General features: G+C 38.0%; 1 protein-coding gene across 2 annotated transcripts; it reads left to right on the forward strand.

The window, feature by feature from the left end:
- The first annotated feature begins 113 nt into the window (after positions 1 to 113).
- LOC131689893 (NADH-cytochrome b5 reductase 2) lies at positions 114 to 20344 on the forward strand. Of its 2 annotated transcripts, XM_058975248.1 has the most exons (6): positions 114 to 183; positions 238 to 286; positions 697 to 805; positions 18441 to 19008; positions 19455 to 19552; positions 19610 to 20344. In XM_058975248.1, the coding sequence occupies exons 3-6, from the start codon at positions 785 to 787 to the stop codon at positions 19880 to 19882; spliced, it is 960 nt and encodes a 319-aa protein (XP_058831231.1). In that variant the 5' UTR covers positions 114 to 183; positions 238 to 286; positions 697 to 784; the 3' UTR covers positions 19883 to 20344. The 2 variants fall into 2 exon arrangements, with proteins under 2 accessions (XP_058831231.1, XP_058831232.1); XM_058975249.1 differs by lacking the exons at positions 114 to 183; positions 238 to 286; positions 697 to 805 and adding an exon at positions 9880 to 10101.
- Positions 20345 to 20724: the final 380 nt, after the last annotated feature.

Here is a 20724-nt window from a genome sequence, read left to right on the forward strand (position 1 = left end):
AGAGTCATCAGCAGCTTGAAAGTGAAAGATGTATTACGTATCTACACGGTTCGTAACCGTCATCAGGTCCAGTTTACTTCACATGTTCAGTCGGTTTGTTGGCATTGCTCGAATGGTTAGTGTGCGAAGGTACAATCGTCAGTCAGCGAATGTGACAATCTAGTTTGCCTTCTTCACTGCACCGTATAATAATGTGAGAATAGGTTGGGCTAGAACTGACTATAAATTTATTTACAGTGAAAATTCGTCCAATATTCAATAGTTCTCGGCCCTTCTAAAAGCAGAGGTGAGTAATCGTAGTCGTAATACATCGGGTTTGATGCGATACACTATCATACCAATCAATGCTTTAGCTGTTCTGTTTACGTTTGGTACTAGACCACGCAAAACATTCGCTTTTAAAAATAGCCCCGAAATAATCATTTTCCATTCTGGCATCTTGACCTATCTTCCAACGGTGATATTTGCCGATTATGCTGTAACACCCTCGCGATATATTGCCCTGCAGGTATTACATAATTATTGGTTTCAGTCTGCGACGTGTTATTATAGGTCACAGCCTCGCTTATCCTTTTTGTTCTATCGAACATTTTGAAAGAAAATGTCAAACCAGACGTATTCACTTGAGATTGATTGCATCTATCTTCGATTGAACGCTTTGCATAGATTTATTTTCAAATCTTTCTAACTTTGCAGAAAATCGATTGTACCATCTGAGCTGGTCTCGCCGTGTTTTCTTCCGATTTCGAGTGAAAGGAGCCGGTAATATTGAAGTGGAAGTGATATGGCTGTCATGGTGAATCAGGTGAGTTTCCATACCTGCGATAGCAGAGAATGTTGAATTAATTATTTGTACATGTTATTTTTATACCAGTCCATGAATAATATACAGATTGGGAATTCATGCAGCTGGCGAGAGTCTGTTCCAAGTGATTGACAAGACGGTGTAAAAATGCTTTTATTTTTTAAATGATTTAGAAGCGCCCTTATTCATCTAATCACGATGTCACACTATTTCGCTCATAACTCGGCTTACACTGATTGGATTGCCCTTAAATTGTCATCAAAACTTTTGTTTTGTTCCTAGGAAGCAGATCAATAAAAAATCTGGCTTGGAAAATGTAAAATACTCGCGTTGGAGCGAAGCGAAAAGTCGAGTACAACGCACTTTTGTTCATCCTACCATTTGAGCTAATGCGTTGAATAGAGATAGCAGACACTGCTGTAACTAATGTATTCAAACGGGTGGGATAAATAGAGGTGCTAAGATGAATTAGCGCATAGTAACCCTATTAGGGCTCCAATCGATATTAAAAATATTACGACAAAAATTTCAACTTTTAAGTGTGGAGGTAGCAGTTTAACTATTTCCGGCTGCACATTGAGGTATTAAAAAAATCATTTTAGTGTAGATTAAGGGACCACCTTGTGTACCGAAAAATAATGCATATATATATTTTTAAGAAAGAAGTGTGCAAAAGTAGAATTCATCTATAGGGTTTTAATAGATACACATTGGAGTAGTGAAAATAATTCAAGTGATTTAATGGAAAATTACTTTGGGTAGTCTTTTTTATCGAAACCAATTCTTTTTAAACCTATTACTATTGTTCTTATCCCATTGTGTGATTTGCGGAATGAAATATATTTTTATAGTAACTTTCGTGTTAAAAACTTAAGTATAAAGGAATATTTTGTAAGAAAATAAATCTAGAGAAAATTTTCAATAGGACGTAAGTAACAATGAGAGATTCTCTTTGGGGTCTTTCTCTTCTGTTGATTACTCGGCCATTTCAACATTTTCTACTCTACTCTTTGTGTAATATTCTAGTAAAAACCGTCGGCTTTCGATATGTACTGGAAAATTAGTGCAAAGTGTTGTAATGATGTCGTAATAAACGAAAGAGAAAGTAAACAAAGAGAGGCTCTCAATGTTACTTACGTCCTATTGAAAATTTTCTCTAGTAATATTTGAACCAATTCCTACGGATTCGTTTTTGTTGCGATACAAATTTGTTAATTACAATAGGACGAACATTTTGACCTGTTTCATACGGTTCCAGTTGTAACTGATACAGTCAAAACTCGATTTTATCTACCCCCGATCTTATCAGTTTTTTGAGTCGATTTTATAATCCTCGTATGAAAATTTGTAGTTGGTAGTTTGATGAAATCTAGCAGACAAATCAAGTTGAATTCGAGTAAATCCTTTCTTGAGCATATTTTTCTTATCTTTGAGATCCGAAATAGGTAAATTTTTTTTATGAAATTTTGCAATGTCAGACCCCTTACGGTAAACTTAAACTAAATAATCAGAAAGTGTTATGAGACTTATCTAGGGACTATAGAAGAATGTTTTAAGATCTTCGGTTTCTTAGAAAGCAAAATATATGATCCGATTTTGGTAATGTCCCCGTTGTATCAGCCTAAAATTCACCAAGAGGCTGATAAAAACGGGTCTTTACTGTATGTAGAGACGCTAGCTAGACACGACATCCAAAAAGTTACATGTTTTGTGTAAGCGCCTAAACAACTGACATCTCGGGAAGAACAAAAGTTCTGGTTTTCTGGCGAGACAGCGAAACCGATAACTTGTTTTCGGCTAGCGAACCAACGCAAAGCACTATGCCTATGGTCAGATCGCTTGTGATGCATTTTTAAAAATCAGCGAAATTAAATGCATTTTTTTCATCATAATAGAAATTCATAATTTAAATGCATTTTTGTCTAATTTCTCCCCAAGGAGAGAATCTGGGAAAATCCAGTTTGCGCCGATGACCAAAACGGTCTGTTCGGCTACTGATGAGACGAAGTCGGTACACAAAATCTGACTTAATGTTTTGGTCGTAAAACTCGAGACTTAGTTCTTCGGGGAGAACCGGTCACATAATGATTTTTACTCTGAAAAATCTGTATTACAGGGTAAAAGTTGATTAAAGTATTTAAAAGTAAAAAAAAAACTATTTAGATAAATTTTCACAGTCGAGGGTCTGTAAAACGATTTCTACCCCAACGGATCACACTGTTTGATGCTACGGGTTTCCAAAAAAAAACAAAATATTAGCAATGCTGATGTAGTCTATATGGGATGTCCTATTTTACATCCACGGTACGTGCCGAAACAGATCAATCGCAATGCTGAGGTGCAGTTCTATTTTTCGAGCTTTAATTTGAATCAGATTTAGAACAGCTCGATTGGTGTTTTACGTTTTACAGAAAAAAAACTAAATAATAGATATTTGAACAGATTGTTCAAATGCCCCATTGCGAACACTATGTTTTGGAAGTAGCCTGTTCCAAACTGTTCGCAAATTTAAAACAGTTCTAAACTACAGCAATCACCAAAAACACCGATCAGCCATGTTGGTTTTTAGAAATGACAGCTAACAACATTGGTTATACTAGTTATGATAACATAATTAGTGAGCAATGTTTTTTCTGGTTTATGACAACATCGAGAGGCATTGAATACTTTACGGTGACGTCACAAATGAACTGAGTGTTCATTTTTGACAGTTCGCTTGTACTGTTTTCATGGAATTAGAAAAATTCTTTACGATTTGCTTCGAGCGAATCTAGTCGTCCACAAATTTTTCTAAGTCCATGTAAACAGTACAAACGAACTGTCATGAAGAGTGTGTTTTACTGTTTCAGTAAAGAACCTAATACCTATCTCGATTTATGTTTGCTTGGTTCTCAGTTTGTACACAACATTGTTCGCTGTCGTCCCCCAACGCCTGTTGCATGCATATCTCAATTCTCACCTAGTTACTGCCACAGACGAATCACCTTTGAACTCTAAGCACCTTGATAAAAACTGGGTCCGCATATTTTATTTATCGTAAAAACATAGGATACCCCTTCTTAATAAATAATCTCTCAATTATCATTCTCAACTGCTCGAATAACGTGTTTGTTCGAGTAGCGGCGACCTTGAATTCTCACTCTCCCTGTTAATCGATCCGTTTCATAGCAGCTTTACTAGTTCACGCTCACAAGTATCCTAAAGCAGCCGTTAGCCTAATGTTGTTGAAAAAGCCATCACGAATGGTGCGATGTCTCTCTCGCTCTTCCTCACACTTGTTTGAACTCGTTTACATGATTCATTTCATCTAACCGAAGCTGATTGCTGGTCTGATGTTGTTTCGGGCCATGTTGTTCTTGTACAGAATTTTAAAATGCGTTAATGATGAATAAATTTACATAGGGTGATGAGCCTATTTTCGCCATGTTTCTATTATCACCTTACCCATTTGAAGCCGTTGGTTAGAGTAGCGTCTGTCATCTTTGTTCAACGCATTGAGTCAAAGGAGAGCGCAACAATAGGGCCACTCGATTCGAGTTTACGTTGCACTCAAGCGCGAGAATTTCGCTGTTTTCAGCGCATTTGTGTTATCATTTTGGTTCTTAACAACAAAGCAAACCTGTTGATGCCAATTTATACGCATTCCATTGATTGTGAGCCGAGTAATTAATGAATTGGTGAGGCATCCTCCTTAGTATGGTTAAAATAGGCGCTTTACCCTATCTTTTCAGGATTTTTTGTAACAACCGTCCTTCATCACACAACTAGTTAATGGAATGTATTTAATGTATCGGAATCGCTCATACTTTGAAAATTTTTCTTTCCAATGCCTTGAGTGTCTTATATATCAATCGATTCAGTTCGACGAATTGTGTGTATGTGTGTGATATACCCTCATTCGAATTTCTCAAGGATGGCTAGACCAATCTTAACCAAACCAATGAAAAGATCTATGATCCACGCTAGAGCATTGCAAAAAGCATTAATTTTTGAAATAACAATGCCCCCCTTTCATCTTATAAAAAACACATTATACAATATGGCACATTACATCGCCTTACATTACAAAAGATTTTATTACAATACATTACATTATTGTAAGAAGTATAATATTTCTAACAATACTTTACAGTGTATCGGTAGTCCATAAGTAGGGTGGGCGTTACGTCCAGGTTTCCCAAGTATTCCTAAATGCGGCTTATGTTCGTTGTAGATGGTAAACTTCTGGGCATACAACAGTTTGTAAAACTTTTTGATGGTTGACACAATCGCAAGGGCTTCAAGATGGAGAATAGGATAAGCTCTTTGTGCTGAATTTAGTGAAAAAGAGGCAAACCAAACGGGGCTTTCTGTCTCATCAATTATGTGAGCTATTACGCCTTCAAAGCCATAAGATGAGGCATCTGCGCAAACGACAATAGGTTTGTTGGGGTCGTACAACACAAGAACACACTCATTAAATTTTTTTTTGTACAATCCCTAAAAGCTTACCACACATAGGGTTCCAAACATATTTAACATCTTTCATCAATAATTTGTATGGCAGATTTAAGGTGGAAGACAAATTTGATAGAAATTTAGCGCAATCATTAATGAGCCCAAGAAAGGCTTTCAGTTGCGTTATGTTTTTCGAAACTTTTGCTTGCTGAATAGTTTCCACTTTGTCTGGGTTTGGCTTAAGATCATTAGCTGAGATAATGTGTCCTAAATATGGAAGTTTTCGAACGAAAAATTTACATTCATTTAGATTTATTTTGATATTAGCGTTTTGGAGACGATCCAATACCAGGCCAAGTTTTTTATTGCATACAGTCCTCAAAGTCTTTTCCAGCGAGCGAATAAAGGCGCTATAACCTAGGCTCACTAGCCAGGGCAGGGCTAAATACCTCTGTCCTATCCCAGGAACCAAAGGAGTGACATTAACCCTCTTAGCAAAGTCACTCCCAACGAATTATCAAACCCCCACCAAATTGAAACGGTTGTGTACGGTTGTCCACGTTTCTTCCTTATTTAAGGTTCAAAATGATTCGTTGATTAAATTCTTCATTAAATGAATAATTTGATTGCCGTATAATTTTGAATCATCTATATTTTGTACGCTGCACAGTTGGCCTGGCCGCTTCAATGATTGTGTCACATTCCATATGTGCCACAAATATTAATATTGACAAGAAAAACTGTAGACGAACGTCTTCAATTTTCCAGGATCCCTACATGTATTGGCTGTGTATGTGTAGACTAGACTAGACTAGATACAGTCCTCAAAGTCTTTTCCAGCTACAAGCACATCATCTAAGTAACAACATACTGTGTCTAGTCCCTTTAACCGTTATGTGTCCAACAAAAAAACACCTTTAACAGGCCAACGAGGGTACATGGGTACCCACAAATTGAAATGCTCATAACTATGACTCAACCAATTTGGACACTTTTAGATGTTTTGGATTCAGGAACTCGTCCACTATTTGATTCGGTAAACTTGAATAGGATGAATGGATCTGGTTCTTGGTAATCTGGATTCTCCGGAGTAATGTTCTAGTACTAGGGTATGATTTGTAAATTTTAATAATGTCCTAGTAATATGAGTATCAAAACTCTTCAAATTATCTCGGAAGTCTTTTATTTATTGTTACGGGACCCTATGGCAATTTGAAAAATGGAATTGGAATGGAATGGCCACTCACAGCCCCACGGGAATGCCCGTTCTGGGGTAAAATCACCAAAATCCAAAACCACGAGATACAGCCTACTGATGCAATTTCAAGAATTTTGATACCCATATTGCAGGTATTCCATTGAAATTCACAAATAGTATCCCAGCACTGAAACATGCTTCCGGATTTCCCGGAACCGAATGATGTAACCCGATTCAATTTTACCAAGTCTAAAAGTGGATGAGTTTCTGAATCCAAAACACAAAAATATCGAAATCGGTTGTAAATTACCTTAGTTATTTGCATTTCAGGTTTGTGGGTACCCGGGTACCCACGTCGGCGGGTTACGTGGTAAAAAAATCAGGAGCCCCTCCTCACTCGCCCTTACTATATAAACATTATATTATTATTATTATTATTATACCCAATATTATTAACCCAAAAGTTTGACTTAGTAAAGTTCTAAGATGTCACAAAGTTTCAATTTCCAGCTATGGATGAAACATGGGAATTTCATTAATTGAAACCTAAAAAGGTACCCGGTTACCGCGTCGGACACATAACGGTTAAAATTGTATCCATAATTTGCTGGAAAATTGCAGCACTTGACGATGCTCCCTGAGGAAGCCGATTATAAGTAAACAACCCTCTCATTGTATTCATGACTTCAAGCTTTTTTGACTTTTAGATGAATTCAGCTACGTATATGCATTCGACTAATCCAGAGAACAAAAGACCTTACAGTCTGTTAAGGACACAAATAAATCCTGCGCTGTAGGCAATGTTTGGTATTATAGTGCCTTATTTATTGACGCTTTACAGTCAATCACTAGTCTGATATTGTTATCCTTCTTCATCACAACCACAACCGGGGAGGCCCACAAACTGGTGCTAATAGGCGAAATGATTCCATCCATAATTATTAATTTGTCCTTCAAGCGGTAAGGAAAATCATTTGCCTTTTTAAAACTCGGCGTATGTTCACGTAGAAACAACTCGGCCTTGAAGTCAGCTATACACAGAGAAAAAAATGTTGGCAAAAATAAGAGTTTTTTACTCTTAGCAAAAACAACCATCGCATACTCTTAGTTTGAAAATAAATTTTTATTTTGATTACTATTATTCATTAGCTTAACAGGAAAACTTTAATTTTGATTATTATTCTTGATTAATTTAAAAGTTTTACTTTCAACCTAATAGTAGGCGTTAGTTGTTTGTTTGCTAAGAGCGGAACACTCTTACTTTTACCAATATTTTTTTCTGTGTGTAGGTGAAAATATATTCTTGTCAAAAATGCTCTTATATATTTAGTTTTTAAGTTATTTATCACATCTTGTATCTCATTCGGTTGTGAAATAGATTTTTTTATCCCTTTATGGGCAGCTAGGGCCGAGCGTGGTGGTTAGCGGGTTTCATACATCCTTGACCTGACGGACGAAGCTATGGTGCCTTGTACACAGGCAACGCAGATTCAAGGACATCATTGAAACGATGAGTTCTGCGTTTGACATGCACTTCCCCCGATTGCCAAACGAATACCTGTAATTATTGCTTGTGACCTTGAATGTATGAATCTAATTGTAGTTCCTGTAATGGTGTGCGCGTGAAAAGTGTGAGTTGCGGCTTTCGAGCCCGGGGTGCATATTTGTCAGGGTTGGCGTGGGTGTTTACTAATTGTGTAGTAGTGGGATCGCGAAGGGCTCGAGCGTTTGAATGCCAGCGAGTATTTAGCTTTGCGTGCATAAATTTTATAATCGTGTATCCATTCGCATATTTGTGTCTAGAGTAATTTCGGGAGGGATGCCGCGTCAGGAAAGATGCCGTACTCTATATCTCGTATATGGGGTCACCTTCATACGGTAATATCATATTGTGAGATTGTCTTTCGAAGAATTACAATACTGGACACGTAGAATATTCCTTATTAGTAAGTTACGAAAATTTGATTAATGGTAGCGTGCGTCCAGTTCTATAACGGAGCGTCAAAAATTTTTCAGCGCAGCATGAAATGTTTTTTTAATTGTTCGATTTTTTGTTTGGTAAATCATGTATCGGTTGAATAGCTGAGACCATTTAGAAGGCATTTTGATCATGAGTACAGTCATCTATAATTTCAGAGGAAAATGTCGTCGTGCAGCATCTCTCCGTACAATTGGAATAGATGCCGCATCAAAATTGCGGGTGAGATGCCGCACATGACGGCGAAAGATCCATAGCTAATAAGTATTTATTTCACATAAAATAATGTAGTGTGAATTCCACCGCCAAGCCCACGGAATTTGGTTGTGAAATAGAATTTACAGCAAAAATATTGGACAACCGTGATCTCCAACCTTGAAAAAAGGTATCTAGCCAATCTCTCCCAAAAAGAGGAACAAAATTATGGGTGCAGCTCGAAACTGTAAATTCCTGTTGAAATTGCTTACCTCTTACGATGACGGTCACAAACGCTGATCCTAAAGTTTGGAGAGAGGACACATTGAATACTATAAGTTTCTTCTTACTATTTTTCAGTGAAAAATGCTTGAATTTTTTCAAGAAATCAGATCTACCTATTATGGAAACAGCGGAACCACTATCTATCTCCATTTGTATTATCCTACCTTCAATATTAGCATCCAGGAAACAAAGTTCGCCAATCTTATTAATCGACTTGATCATTGGACAAGGATTATCATAATCATCGTTTTCGCTGTTATAGCCAACTCTCGTTTTTTGAAGTACTGTAATTTTGGTATATCTTCGTTTTCTGGAAAGACTATCAAAGTGTATAAATTTAGACCGTCTTCGACTACCTTTTCCATTCATACGTTTTAAGAGAATTGTATTGAACATCGGAAGATAATATTAAGCATTTTTAGCACTACGAGACAAGCACCCATCTTGATCCAATCAGTTTTTTTGTGTTTCTAGACCAATAGTTTTAAGAATTTTCGTTTGATTTCAATATACGCTAGAAAAAAATGTTGGGCATGAAAAGTTTAATGTATTTATGGATAGGTGATGAGAGTGATTTTTGAACTGTTATGCCTAAACATATCTTGCTAGGCCAGCAAATTGCAACTGTAGACAGTACACTGAACTGACGAAAATATTCCTTTTATTAAAAGAATTCCTGATATTAATGTATTGTTACACCACTAACATACATTCAAACATTTAAAAGAAACTAATTCTTTTCTGAATAAATCTAAAATCGCTAATCTCAATGGCGCATGCCACCATCAGAGCGACCTACAGAGAAATATGATTTCAGATTTGTTTCCGTTTCGTTTACTCCTCGGTCGCCACCCAATATAATTCGTTACGTGCCGATAGAGGCGATTACCAACCCTCTCCTTCCTCCGACACGGCACGATGGCGGGATGGCAAGAAGTGGTCCGAGCGGCGACTGCTGATGATGAGCCGTAGGTCGACCGTGAATTCAGTCTACTAGCGGCGTTCATCTCACGTGCATCGAACCAGTTGCGTGACTCTGACACGCGGTCGTTAGTCGTACGCCGAACCGATCCGGGCCGGGGTAGTGTTTAATTTGGTGTTATTTAGTGTTCTGTGTCAGTAGGGCTCTACTTGTGTTAGCTCAGCTGTTATAATCGGATTGCCGATCGTTGTCCATTCCAGTGTAAAATGTTTGATATTGAAGTAGGTATTGCGGGTACACCCAAAAGATTCTACGTTATAATGTATAGAAAGTATAGAAACTATAGCAAAATCATCTGGTTACGCAACGTCACAGCGGATTGTTTGCCCGTTCGGACCAGGAGAAGATGATTTGCTATCGCACATGAACATGTGAAAAACGAATGGGGTGACGTTCTTGACGTGTGTAAACAATACAAACTGAAAATAAGAATGAGTTGCCGGTTTCAAAACTTGCTCTGTTAGGTTTTGTTTTGTTAGTGATATGTTGCTATGCATGTATGATGTTGTTAGGGATAGAGTATCTGTAGGAGCTCGGTGTTCCTATTTCAGGCTTGACCGGCAAGGCAAGCCACTAAAAATAGTGCTGAGTATGATTAGTTTTATTTTTTGCTAAGTCATCTTAGTGGACTGGGTGATTTTTATGCATGACTGAGAACATATGTTAAAAGTTTGCTCATAATGCATCAATTTTTTCGACTTGTTTATTCCCAAATGTCTAATTGTTATTTATGGCAGTATAACTTTTGGTTTGAAATTTACAGACTCGATCATATTTCTGTTGTGAGTCGTGACGCAGCCTTGGTCACCAGTTAATGGATTGTTTTTGTGTGGGATAAGATTGTTATCGATATGTATTCAACGTAGAGACGTCGAACTGGTGTAGAGCAATGAAGAAAGATTTTTTTTATTGATGTTCCTATATATTGAGGCATTTTTTAAAATCGGATCTTTGACACTCCCTGCAAATTAAATGATAAATTTATTGTATAAGTAAAAAACCTGATCATCAATTGTATGAATAACATGAGTAAATCCTTCCATATTTGAGTTTTAGTATAACTGTTAGGTGGATAGGTTGTGCGTAATAAAACCAGCTTCATCACAGTAATTTTCTATTTGACGAGAGCCTGAATAATCAATTTTACAAAAAACGGCATTATGTCTACCCCTTTGTTGAGTAATTTTTGCTTATTCCTACTGTTCTGATATGGAAGGTTGAATAATTCAAAATGATCGTCAATTGATGAGGCTGCGTTTTCCTTGTTTGTTGAATAACATTAAATAGACCTCATTTTACGATGCTCAGCTAAGAACCATCTGCCAGAGTAGGTGCCACTCTTAGACCGATCAATAAAATCGGTTGGACTTCATAAACTTTCAATTTCCAGTCGTAAAAGTCGTTGTTTAACGAAGCGCGTTATGGCGGTTCTGCGCGGCTGATGATCACCGTTTTTTTATAGTTGGACAATATCGGAATCAGCTCTGGGTGAAAGGTTTGGTGGAATTTACTATTCGAACTGATTGCTATTTCCACCACGTTGATCTCTTTTTCTGTTGCTTTTCACCGGAGTCCAGCGATGTGGTGTAAGGGAAATGCTCTGGAGTTGAAACAAAGTTAAGGTTTTTATTATTCTTCGCTTTGTAAAGTGGGACTGCCCGACTTAAAAGTTAGAGATCCTTTTTATCGCTGTAAAAGCTTTGCTCAGACTGATAAAGGCAACAATAATTTGTATGAAATATGGTAGGAAGAACTCGGGTACTTTAACCCTTCGCGACGCGATTTTTTTCATTGTTAATATTGTTATTTTTAGATATTCATTGTTTTGGATGTGAGTCTTTGTTTTTTCCTTTCTTAAGGATTCATTTTTATCATTTTCTCATGCATATATCTCTAATATTCTTCACTCAATTTTAATAAAGTGTTCCTTGTTGAACGTGGAAAATTCTTAGGAACAAAATAAAAATAGATTCGTTATCGGTAAAATTCGGAAACTTCAAATTTTCTGACATTGAGTCTTGATTTTACATAGTTATCATTTAATTTCACATACTAACTCCATGTAACAATAAATTCTTATGAAAAATGGAAATGGAACCGTCCAAGTACACGAGAATGTAAATACAAATAATTTTAAAAAAAAATGTAAATCAGATGAATAGGTTTTGAGATATCACGTTCACGGCAATGGTACTTTTCAAACAGCATCATTCCGAGATAATTGCGTTTAAAGTTTTGTGTTAACTTCATTCGTGGAAGAACCAGCGCGCTACAATCGGCTGTACTTTAAAATCTAGTGCTCCGATCTAGATGAAATTTCGTTTCTATACATTCGGGAAGATTGGATTGGATAAATTAAGGTACAATTAGTTTACCGACGCACGAAAATCATCCATTCCCGGTCAGCATAGCATATCATTTTTTTGTTGTAGTTCTATTAGTTGGCTTTTCCCCTACTGCTGTATACTAAAAATAATATCGGTCAATTTATACACTTCTAGTTAATGTCTTTGCATCTTATTTCATTATTCGGCATATTATGAACCCTTTTATTACTATATCCTAAATTAGATTCATACTAACACTCACTAACACAATTGATAGCATATTCTCATATACACTCACAATCTCTCCCATTCCAATCGTACAAACGCTCGTTACCCTCACGATAGCACAAAACTGGTCACAAACGCGAACATGCAATTGCAATCATCTACACATAATCAAGCAAACCCACCGCTCGCGCGATCATGAATCGTTCACGTCCGAAAGTCTACCTTCGGTTATAGCAGCCTAGACTCATACCTTCAGTTGGACCAATCAAACAATGACGCTCATACTCACTAGACAAAACGTTCCACGTAGCATTTCATCTATTTTAGGCCATTTGTGTTATTAGATTGGTTCTTAAGAACGAAGCAAGGTTGTGGATGCCAAATTATATGCACTCCATCGAGTGTAGGCAGAGTAATTAATGATTTTGTGAGGTACCCTTCTAAATAGAGTAAAACTAGGTACTTTACTCTATTTCCAATTTTGATGAAGCAAAAAATTTCCCGAGTAACAGGAAAACTCACGAAATACACTTTTGTAAAAAAAAAAAGATTTATGAGCATCGTTTGCATAGATCGTTATGGGACTTATATGCGTAGAATTTTCCGGTTTCCGTTCGATTTCTCAGCATAACAGTCCTACTTAACATTTTTCGTAAAAACGTTAATTTTATCGCTATAATGAAACACTGGACTGATTATATTGGAAACGATTGCTATTTCTAGACAATAAAGCTTTATTTGTTACATTGTTTCCCTTCAGATTGCTAATACAATTTTAATTTTCAATCGCGTTTTTCTCAGTTGCCAGTTTGGGCGTAGAACGGCAGTCTAGTGATATTGGAAAACTGACTCTTCTAGCATCTAGCACTAAAAATTGACCATCAGACTCAAGTTCCTTGCGCAATCATTCAAGAATAGATACGATTTATGCACGCGAAGTTAGACACACGCTAACGCAGGTGACAATCACTTTAACATACAAACGCTCGAGCCCTTCGCGATCACACTGTCAACGCCAACAGATAGATATGCACACCTTCCACCCACACACCCCCACAGGACTTATAATTAGACTTTACATACAATGTCACACGCAATAATTACAGGTTTTCGTCTGGCAACCGGGGGAAGTACATCTCAAACGCAGAACTTATCATTTCAATGATGGCCTTGGAAATATAGTTGAAAGTGGAATTAAGTGTTCTTTCGAATAAATTGTGCTTAGTATTAGGACGCGCCTTTGGAAAAATATTGAACCATTTGCATGTTTTTAATGAAAAAATCCAAAAAAAAATGCAATAGTGAATTTATTGCTTTAAATCAAGATTTTGGGGATATATTTAACTGACCAAACGTGGTTTTGAGTTTGAGACCTATAACCTATACTAGGTCACTTGAAAAGTTAGTTGTTTGATTTTTTGTAGCGGCGAGTTAACGTTTCATATCTTCCAGTCACTTGCCTATGAAATGTCGTTACAACATATAGAAACAACGATGTGACTCACTCATAGTAAACACGAAATAATAGAAAAAAATATGTTTTGGGTGAAATTTTCTTTCTTTTTGAACCTGGATTTTTTTTACAAGAAAACCTGGAATACTCAGGGAATTTTTTCTTCAGATTGAGTAGACACCATGTCGCGGACTTAACATTTCAGAATTTGGTCTTCAATTTTGAGCCATGGTGACACCTAAATGCGCAATGTTGTTTCAAAAAACCTGTTTTAATCCACCTAGTGGTGCAATTGTGCTTTTCTCATTTCTCCAAGCTATGATTTAATAGCTGGTTCGTACAATATAACATTATGGAAATGTCTTTCATTCTTATTACACTTGGGAAGTATATATAAGAGTACCTTTTTGCATTCATCGCGGTATCGGTTTGAATCGGAGTTTTCTATGTGATCGCACTCCACAACCCGTAACTCCGGAGCCGGAAGTCGGATGGAGATGGAATTTAATATCAGTTTCCGGGGACGCAACACCTTTCATTTGAGACTAAGTTGATCAAATCGGTCTAGCCATTTTCGAGAAACCAATATAACCGTTATTTTGAATTTGGATGCATCCGGATCCGTCGATGGTGGCCAGTGTAGCCAAAGAGACTTTGCATGATTGTTGGTGACCTAGATCTACAAATTCAACAGTTGTGTTTACATTTTGGAAAAAAATTCACCTTTTTACATTCATCGCAGAATTCGTTAGAATCGGGATTTGCTGCGTGATCGTACGTATCACCATGTAATTCAGGAACCAGAACTCGGATCCACACAAAATTCAACAGCAGTTGATGGACCTTTCATTTAAAATCAAGTTTGTCAAAATCGGTTCAGAAAATTCCGAGAAACCGATGTGGACAAATCAACAAATTTTGTTTTGTAGCCATACTCTTCAACTCGTAATCCGGAACAAGACGTCGGATGAAAATGAAATTCAATAGCAACCTATGGGAATATGATACCTTTCATTTGAATCTTAGTGTGTAAAAATCGGCTCAGCCATCTCCGAGAAACCGATGTGGATATTTTGTTAACAAATCCGCACATACACACACATACATACATACATACATACATACATACATACATGTATGTATGTATGTATGTATGTAAATATGTATGTATGTATGTATGTTTTTTTACTGCTCTCTAAAAAAACATACATACATACATACATACACACAGATATTTTACGATCTCGGCGAACTGAGTCGAACGTTATATGAGACTCGGCCATCCGGGCCTCGGTTAGAAAGTCGGTTTTTGGAGCAATTGCATAACCTTTCTATATGAGAAAGGCAAAAGAATAATATTTAATTAGCTTAATCAGCATGAGTTCAATGTTATCTTCATGTGATTATATTTTGAAATGTTTGTGGAATGGGTTTGAAAGTGGATGGAATGGGGGGTTAGTAGAGTGGGAGTGGAGGATGCGTCAGAAATCCTTCAAATTTCGGTATACGGGGTGGATGAAGGAAATGCGGGCGTGAAGCTGGTCCAAGGGGAGGGGAGTGATGAAGGAGGGAGGTGTAAGGGCAAGGCGGGGGGGGGGGGGGGGGGGAGTTGCGGCGACGCAATACTCAACTGCATATTTTGCCTTCCATTTGAGACTTGGTTTGAGAAAACCGGTTCAGTCATCACCGATGAACCGATGTGACTTTAATTGTGGAATATGCCCGGAATTCCGGACTTCCGGAATCGTCGATAGTGGACAATATATTCAAAGAATGTTTGATTGGCAATCAGTGATCTAGATCTGCGATTAGAAGTAATTTGGTGACCATTTCAATAGTTTTTAGCCTCTGAGGTATTACGATTGTACCGATTTATATGGGAAATTCCAGTGTATCCTTACTAACACCCCTGTAACTCCGGAAGCAAGAGTCAGAACCGAATGAAATTCAGCAGCAGTCAATGGTATTACTGTATCTTTCGTTTGAAATCAAGTTTGTAAAAATCGGTAGAGAATTCGTTGGGGAATGGTTGTGATATTAGCTTAGGAACTTGGCGGGTTCCCCGGGGGCGTCATGAACCGTCATAGGTGGCCAATGTGGTCAAAGCTGCTTTGATTGATCATTAGTGATCCAGACCCGCAAACTAGAGTAATGTTACATCAATTTTAATATGTTTTACATCATTTGAACATCATGGTGGTACCAGTTTATATGGGAATTTGCTGTGTGACCGTACTCTTCAACCTGTAACTCCAGAACCGGAAGTCATATCAACTAAAAATTCAATAGCAGCTTATGGGAGCGTTATACCTTTCAGATGAAACTAAGTTTGCGAAAATCGGTTCAGCCATCTCTGAGACAATTGTGTGAGTTTAAATGACACACAAACATACACACACACATACACACACATACACACACATATATACACACACAGACATTTGCCGATCTCGACGAACTGAATCGAATGGTGTATGACACTCGGCCCTCCGGGCCTCGGTTAAAAAGCCGATTTTTACAGTGATTGCATAGCCTTTCTTTATATGAGAAAGGCAAAAAAGATTGCGAAAGAAATTCTCAAAAATATCGTAGTAGCGTATTAAAGTTCAGAGAATTTTCACAGTTTGAGAAAAAGGTTTAAGTATGGAATAGAAGTGCCTATATTCCAACAGAGTTTGCTAGGTCGAAGACCGTAGATAGGAGTGGTTACCATGGTATACAATGGTGTCTAGTCCAAGCGGTCACGCGTGGCTAAACTATGTATTAACCTGTATTTTTGGCAGCAATCGGCATAGAATTAATAATCACTTGATCACTTTGAAATACGACCGCAGTGAAAAGAAAGTAAACTGCTGCTGTTAAAATATATTCCGCTTGTTCTGCAACTGAAATGTGAACTGTTGCTACCTCTCACACGAGCCCATACATTAAGCAATAGCGGAAAGTGAGGAAATATCGCCATATGGGGCGAGTTGAGCATCCCCGTTTTCCAAGAATCTGTGAACAATTCTCGATTTTTTTGTTCACATGAACGCTCCGTTAATTACCATTAGATTATGTAACAATTCAATTGCACCATAAAACAAATCTTAAATTACAAAAAATACAAAAATCTGACGAGATGTCAAAGAACTGAAAATGTTATAAGATTCAAGCTACATATATGAAATAAGCATTCGCATGACGTATGTGTGCGGTAATTCAAAAATGCATACTTCTCCGGAATATTTAATGTCTTTCTAACTATTTCAAACATAAAAATAATTTAGCAAGACTTTATAATAGTTTCCTCAAAAAATATGCGAAAATAGCTCTACAGCATGGGACCAAATGAGCACCACGCAAATCTCATATGAGTTTATGCATTAAATTCCGAAAAGTTATCCCTATGTAAACGTTTTATAGCTGAAGCTACTACGAACGATGAATAATAATATTTGCTCGAGAAAATTACTCGTAAAGATAGTATTAAAACAAAATGGAAATTTGTATCTAATAGTTGCTATCAAAATACTATAAAATGACTTTCATTGGCAACTAAATGTCACTAAATCAATGAAAAATATGATTCTTATTAATTATAAGTGAAATAAATTTTAAATTTTGTAATACAATATATTTTTTGCGACATGATCATATTGCCCCTTAAGATTGCTCATATTGCCAAATAAGGTTTCTGCCAAGTAAAAAATCGATCATTACAAACAACGATTATTTTCAAAGATTTCGAATTTTCTTCAGCACGCTTAGCAACTGTAGGTGAAGAATAAATGGTCGGTGTTAACTCAGACCGGACTAAGTGACAAAATATTGATTTCGAGAAAAACTAGTTTAAAGTTTGAATCGCAGCATCCTTTACACTATGATTGGAAATTAATTTTTGCCGTAATTCTTGTTTATTGTTACATATTTCAAATCTGGCAAAAGTCGAATGTAGCTGACGAAATTTTTTATCCAATGGTATAATTATCTCATTTTTTGATGTTTTGCGGCTTAGTCCGGTCTGACTTAACACCGACCATGTTGTATTCTATCAATAGAGGGAAATTTGGGATTATTTGTATGTTTTGCTGCAGATATATTTGCCTTCAACCTTAGAGTGCTCATATTGCCTCACTTTCCCCGATGGTTTTAAATTTAACTGAGATATTTCAGTGAGATTATCGGCCCTATTCTGCGCTACGTGTGACGTGAGACGCCCATTTAACCGCAATGGGGAATCTCAACTCACCCGACTCGACTCTCAGAATAGGGTGAGAAAAGTCACGTAAAGTGAGGTGAGGTTAGTTGTCTCACGTCACACGCCGCGCAGAATAGGGCCCCATTATTTGATTGTATTTTTCATCATCTTTTGAGTTATGTAGGGAGCGTTGAATTACCTGACCAGTGAAAGGCATGGATATGTGCAGTCATATGAAAACTGTCACTTAAATTATTTTTATGGCATTTTTTGTAAAAGAACTTCTAGCGCAAAACGTGAAAAACAAGCTACACCCGAATGATTTTGCTACTATCACTAACTCCGCTTTTCTTTCATCTGTCCAACTTCCAGGTGCTGCCGGTGGCGCTCGGTGTTCTGGTAGTGGTTGCCGGTGCCATCATCGCCAACTACCTGCTAAACAGTGGCAAAAAAGGCAAATCCAAATCGAGTAAAGGAGATTCCAAAAAGTCCTCCCAACCCCGAACTCTCCTTGATCCCCAGGAAAAATACATGCTCCCACTGGTGGAGAAAGAGGAAATCTCCCACGATACACGCCGGTTTCGCTTCGGATTGCCCTCACCGGATCACATTCTAGGGTTGCCGGTCGGGCAGCACATTCACCTGTCCGCCACGATCAACGAGGAGTTGGTGATCCGAGCGTACACACCCGTTTCCTGCGACGATGATCGCGGCTATGTCGATCTGGTCATCAAAGTGTACAAAAAGGGAGTACATCCGAAGTTCCCGGAGGGTGGCAAAATGTCCCAGCATCTGGAAAGTTTAGCCATCGGCGATAAGATGGCGTTCCGTGGTCCGTCCGGCCGGCTACAGTACCTGGGCAATGGTAAATTTTCAATCAAAAAGCTCCGCAAGGACCCGGCTCAAATCTACGAAGCTGATAAGGTGTGTCTTATTGCCGGTGAGTGTGTGCTATTTTTAGCTGTCTTATCATGCGAGTGAGTTTCTGATTTTGTGTTGCGGGAGACATGGCGAGTAGCGAAGAACGCGCGTGAACCGTGGTGTACGCTTGAAAATGGACGGAGGTGCTCTTGTTGCGTACAATTCGCGGTCGCTTCAAGGTTCATGCATTCGAAAGCGTTGCCGGTGTAGTTATTTTAATGCAGTTACGGTTTCGTTTAGAAGTGTTGAGATGATTGAGCAGGGCATGAAACGTCAATTTTGTGTAGGTTTTTTGCGCCTATTATTTTAAAATCGCCGGTTGCACCAATACATTAATGTAGTGTTTACCAGTTTTTATGCGTCACGTAGCCTTGAACGGATGTATTGCTTACCTTAATCGAACTCAACCCACGTTATTTACTAAGCAAATTCAAATCAAATAATGAATGAATATATCTATTTTAGGCGGTACTGGAATCACTCCGATGCTTCAGCTAGTTCGGGAAATATTGAAGCACGCTGAAAGCGACAAAACTCAGCTATCGCTAATTTTTGCCAATCAGGTAACCAGTAGAACTGTTTTCATTCATTCAAACCAATAAATAATCACCTACTTTTAGACTGAGGATGATATCCTGTTGAAACCGGAGCTTGATGATCTAGCAGCTCGCTACCCGGACCGATTCAAGCTGTGGTACACGCTGGATCGTCCCAAACCGGACTGGAAGCAAGGCAAAGGTTTCATTACTGACGAAATGATTAAGGAGCACCTGTTCGAGCCATCGCCATCGACGCTGGTCCTAATGTGTGGCCCTCCTCCGATGGTCAACTATGCCTGTATTCCAGCACTAGAGAAACTAGGCTATCCAACGGATCGAAATTTTGCCTACTAAATGTCGTCTATCCAGTCGTAATATTAACCTATTTTCGGAGAACATCGAAAAGACATCATTTTACAATGACCAAGTGTTTGCATTTCTGCTCGTTCATCTCTACTGCTGTTGGCATCTACCGTAGCATCTAAGAAGTCATCGTTGTCAATGTGTCGCGCAACTTTCGTCGTCGTTTGCCGTCGCCTGGCCTTAAAGTGTCGGAACTGAAGTCGTTGCTCTGAAGAGCAATTCAACGGCGCAACTAGGGGTTTTACTTCTTATTCAATTCAAATTTGGAAAGGGCTAGTCTAGAGGAATGGCTGAGTGAATAAAGGAAAATGTGCGTGAAGAGATTAATAGAATTCCTAGGGCCAAGATATTTATCGAAAAAAACTGTTAAATATAGCTGTCTAAGACAATGGCATTAAAATAACTAAACGAAGTTTCTGAAACTACCTTAATATATGCGTAGATTAACGTTGACTTCTTTTTGTTTGATATCAATATCCAGAGTCAATACCATCCTTTTTGAGATCAAATGGGAGGACAACAACTGTCAACGTTCCAAATGAAGAAAATACTCCAGTTGTTGCTCTAAGCTCGGTTGCTGCATGAACAGTGGGGAGGGGGGATTATGTGCATATCACACACTAATCCAACTTAGTAGTTAGTCTTCAGTTTTCGACCATCCACATAGGCTGGCAGTTTCTGCATGGCAGTCGGAAAGCTAGCTGTGGGTCGAGACTTACGCCCTTATTCTTGTTTACGACGTATGCGAGATTCGTTCGCAAGGGGTTGGAACGAATACTACACCCATTTGATTTTGCTTTCGTAAACGAGAATACGAACCACTTTCGTTCGAA

The sequence above is a fragment of the Topomyia yanbarensis genome, chromosome 3 (assembly GCF_030247195.1).
Source record: "Topomyia yanbarensis strain Yona2022 chromosome 3, ASM3024719v1, whole genome shotgun sequence".
Classification (NCBI taxonomy): Eukaryota; Metazoa; Arthropoda; class Insecta; order Diptera; family Culicidae; genus Topomyia; species Topomyia yanbarensis.

Bases quoted from the DNA above. Each gene is read 5' to 3' on its own strand.
- LOC131689893 (XM_058975248.1), top strand. From the start codon at position 785: ATGGCTGTCATGGTGAATCAG. The intron at 806-18,440 runs GTGAGTTTCCAT...TCCAACTTCCAG, and splicing joins TGGCTGTCATGGTGAATCAG to GTGCTGCCGGTGGCGCTCGG. The intron at 19,009-19,454 runs GTGAGTGTGTGC...TATCTATTTTAG, and splicing joins TAAGGTGTGTCTTATTGCCG to GCGGTACTGGAATCACTCCG.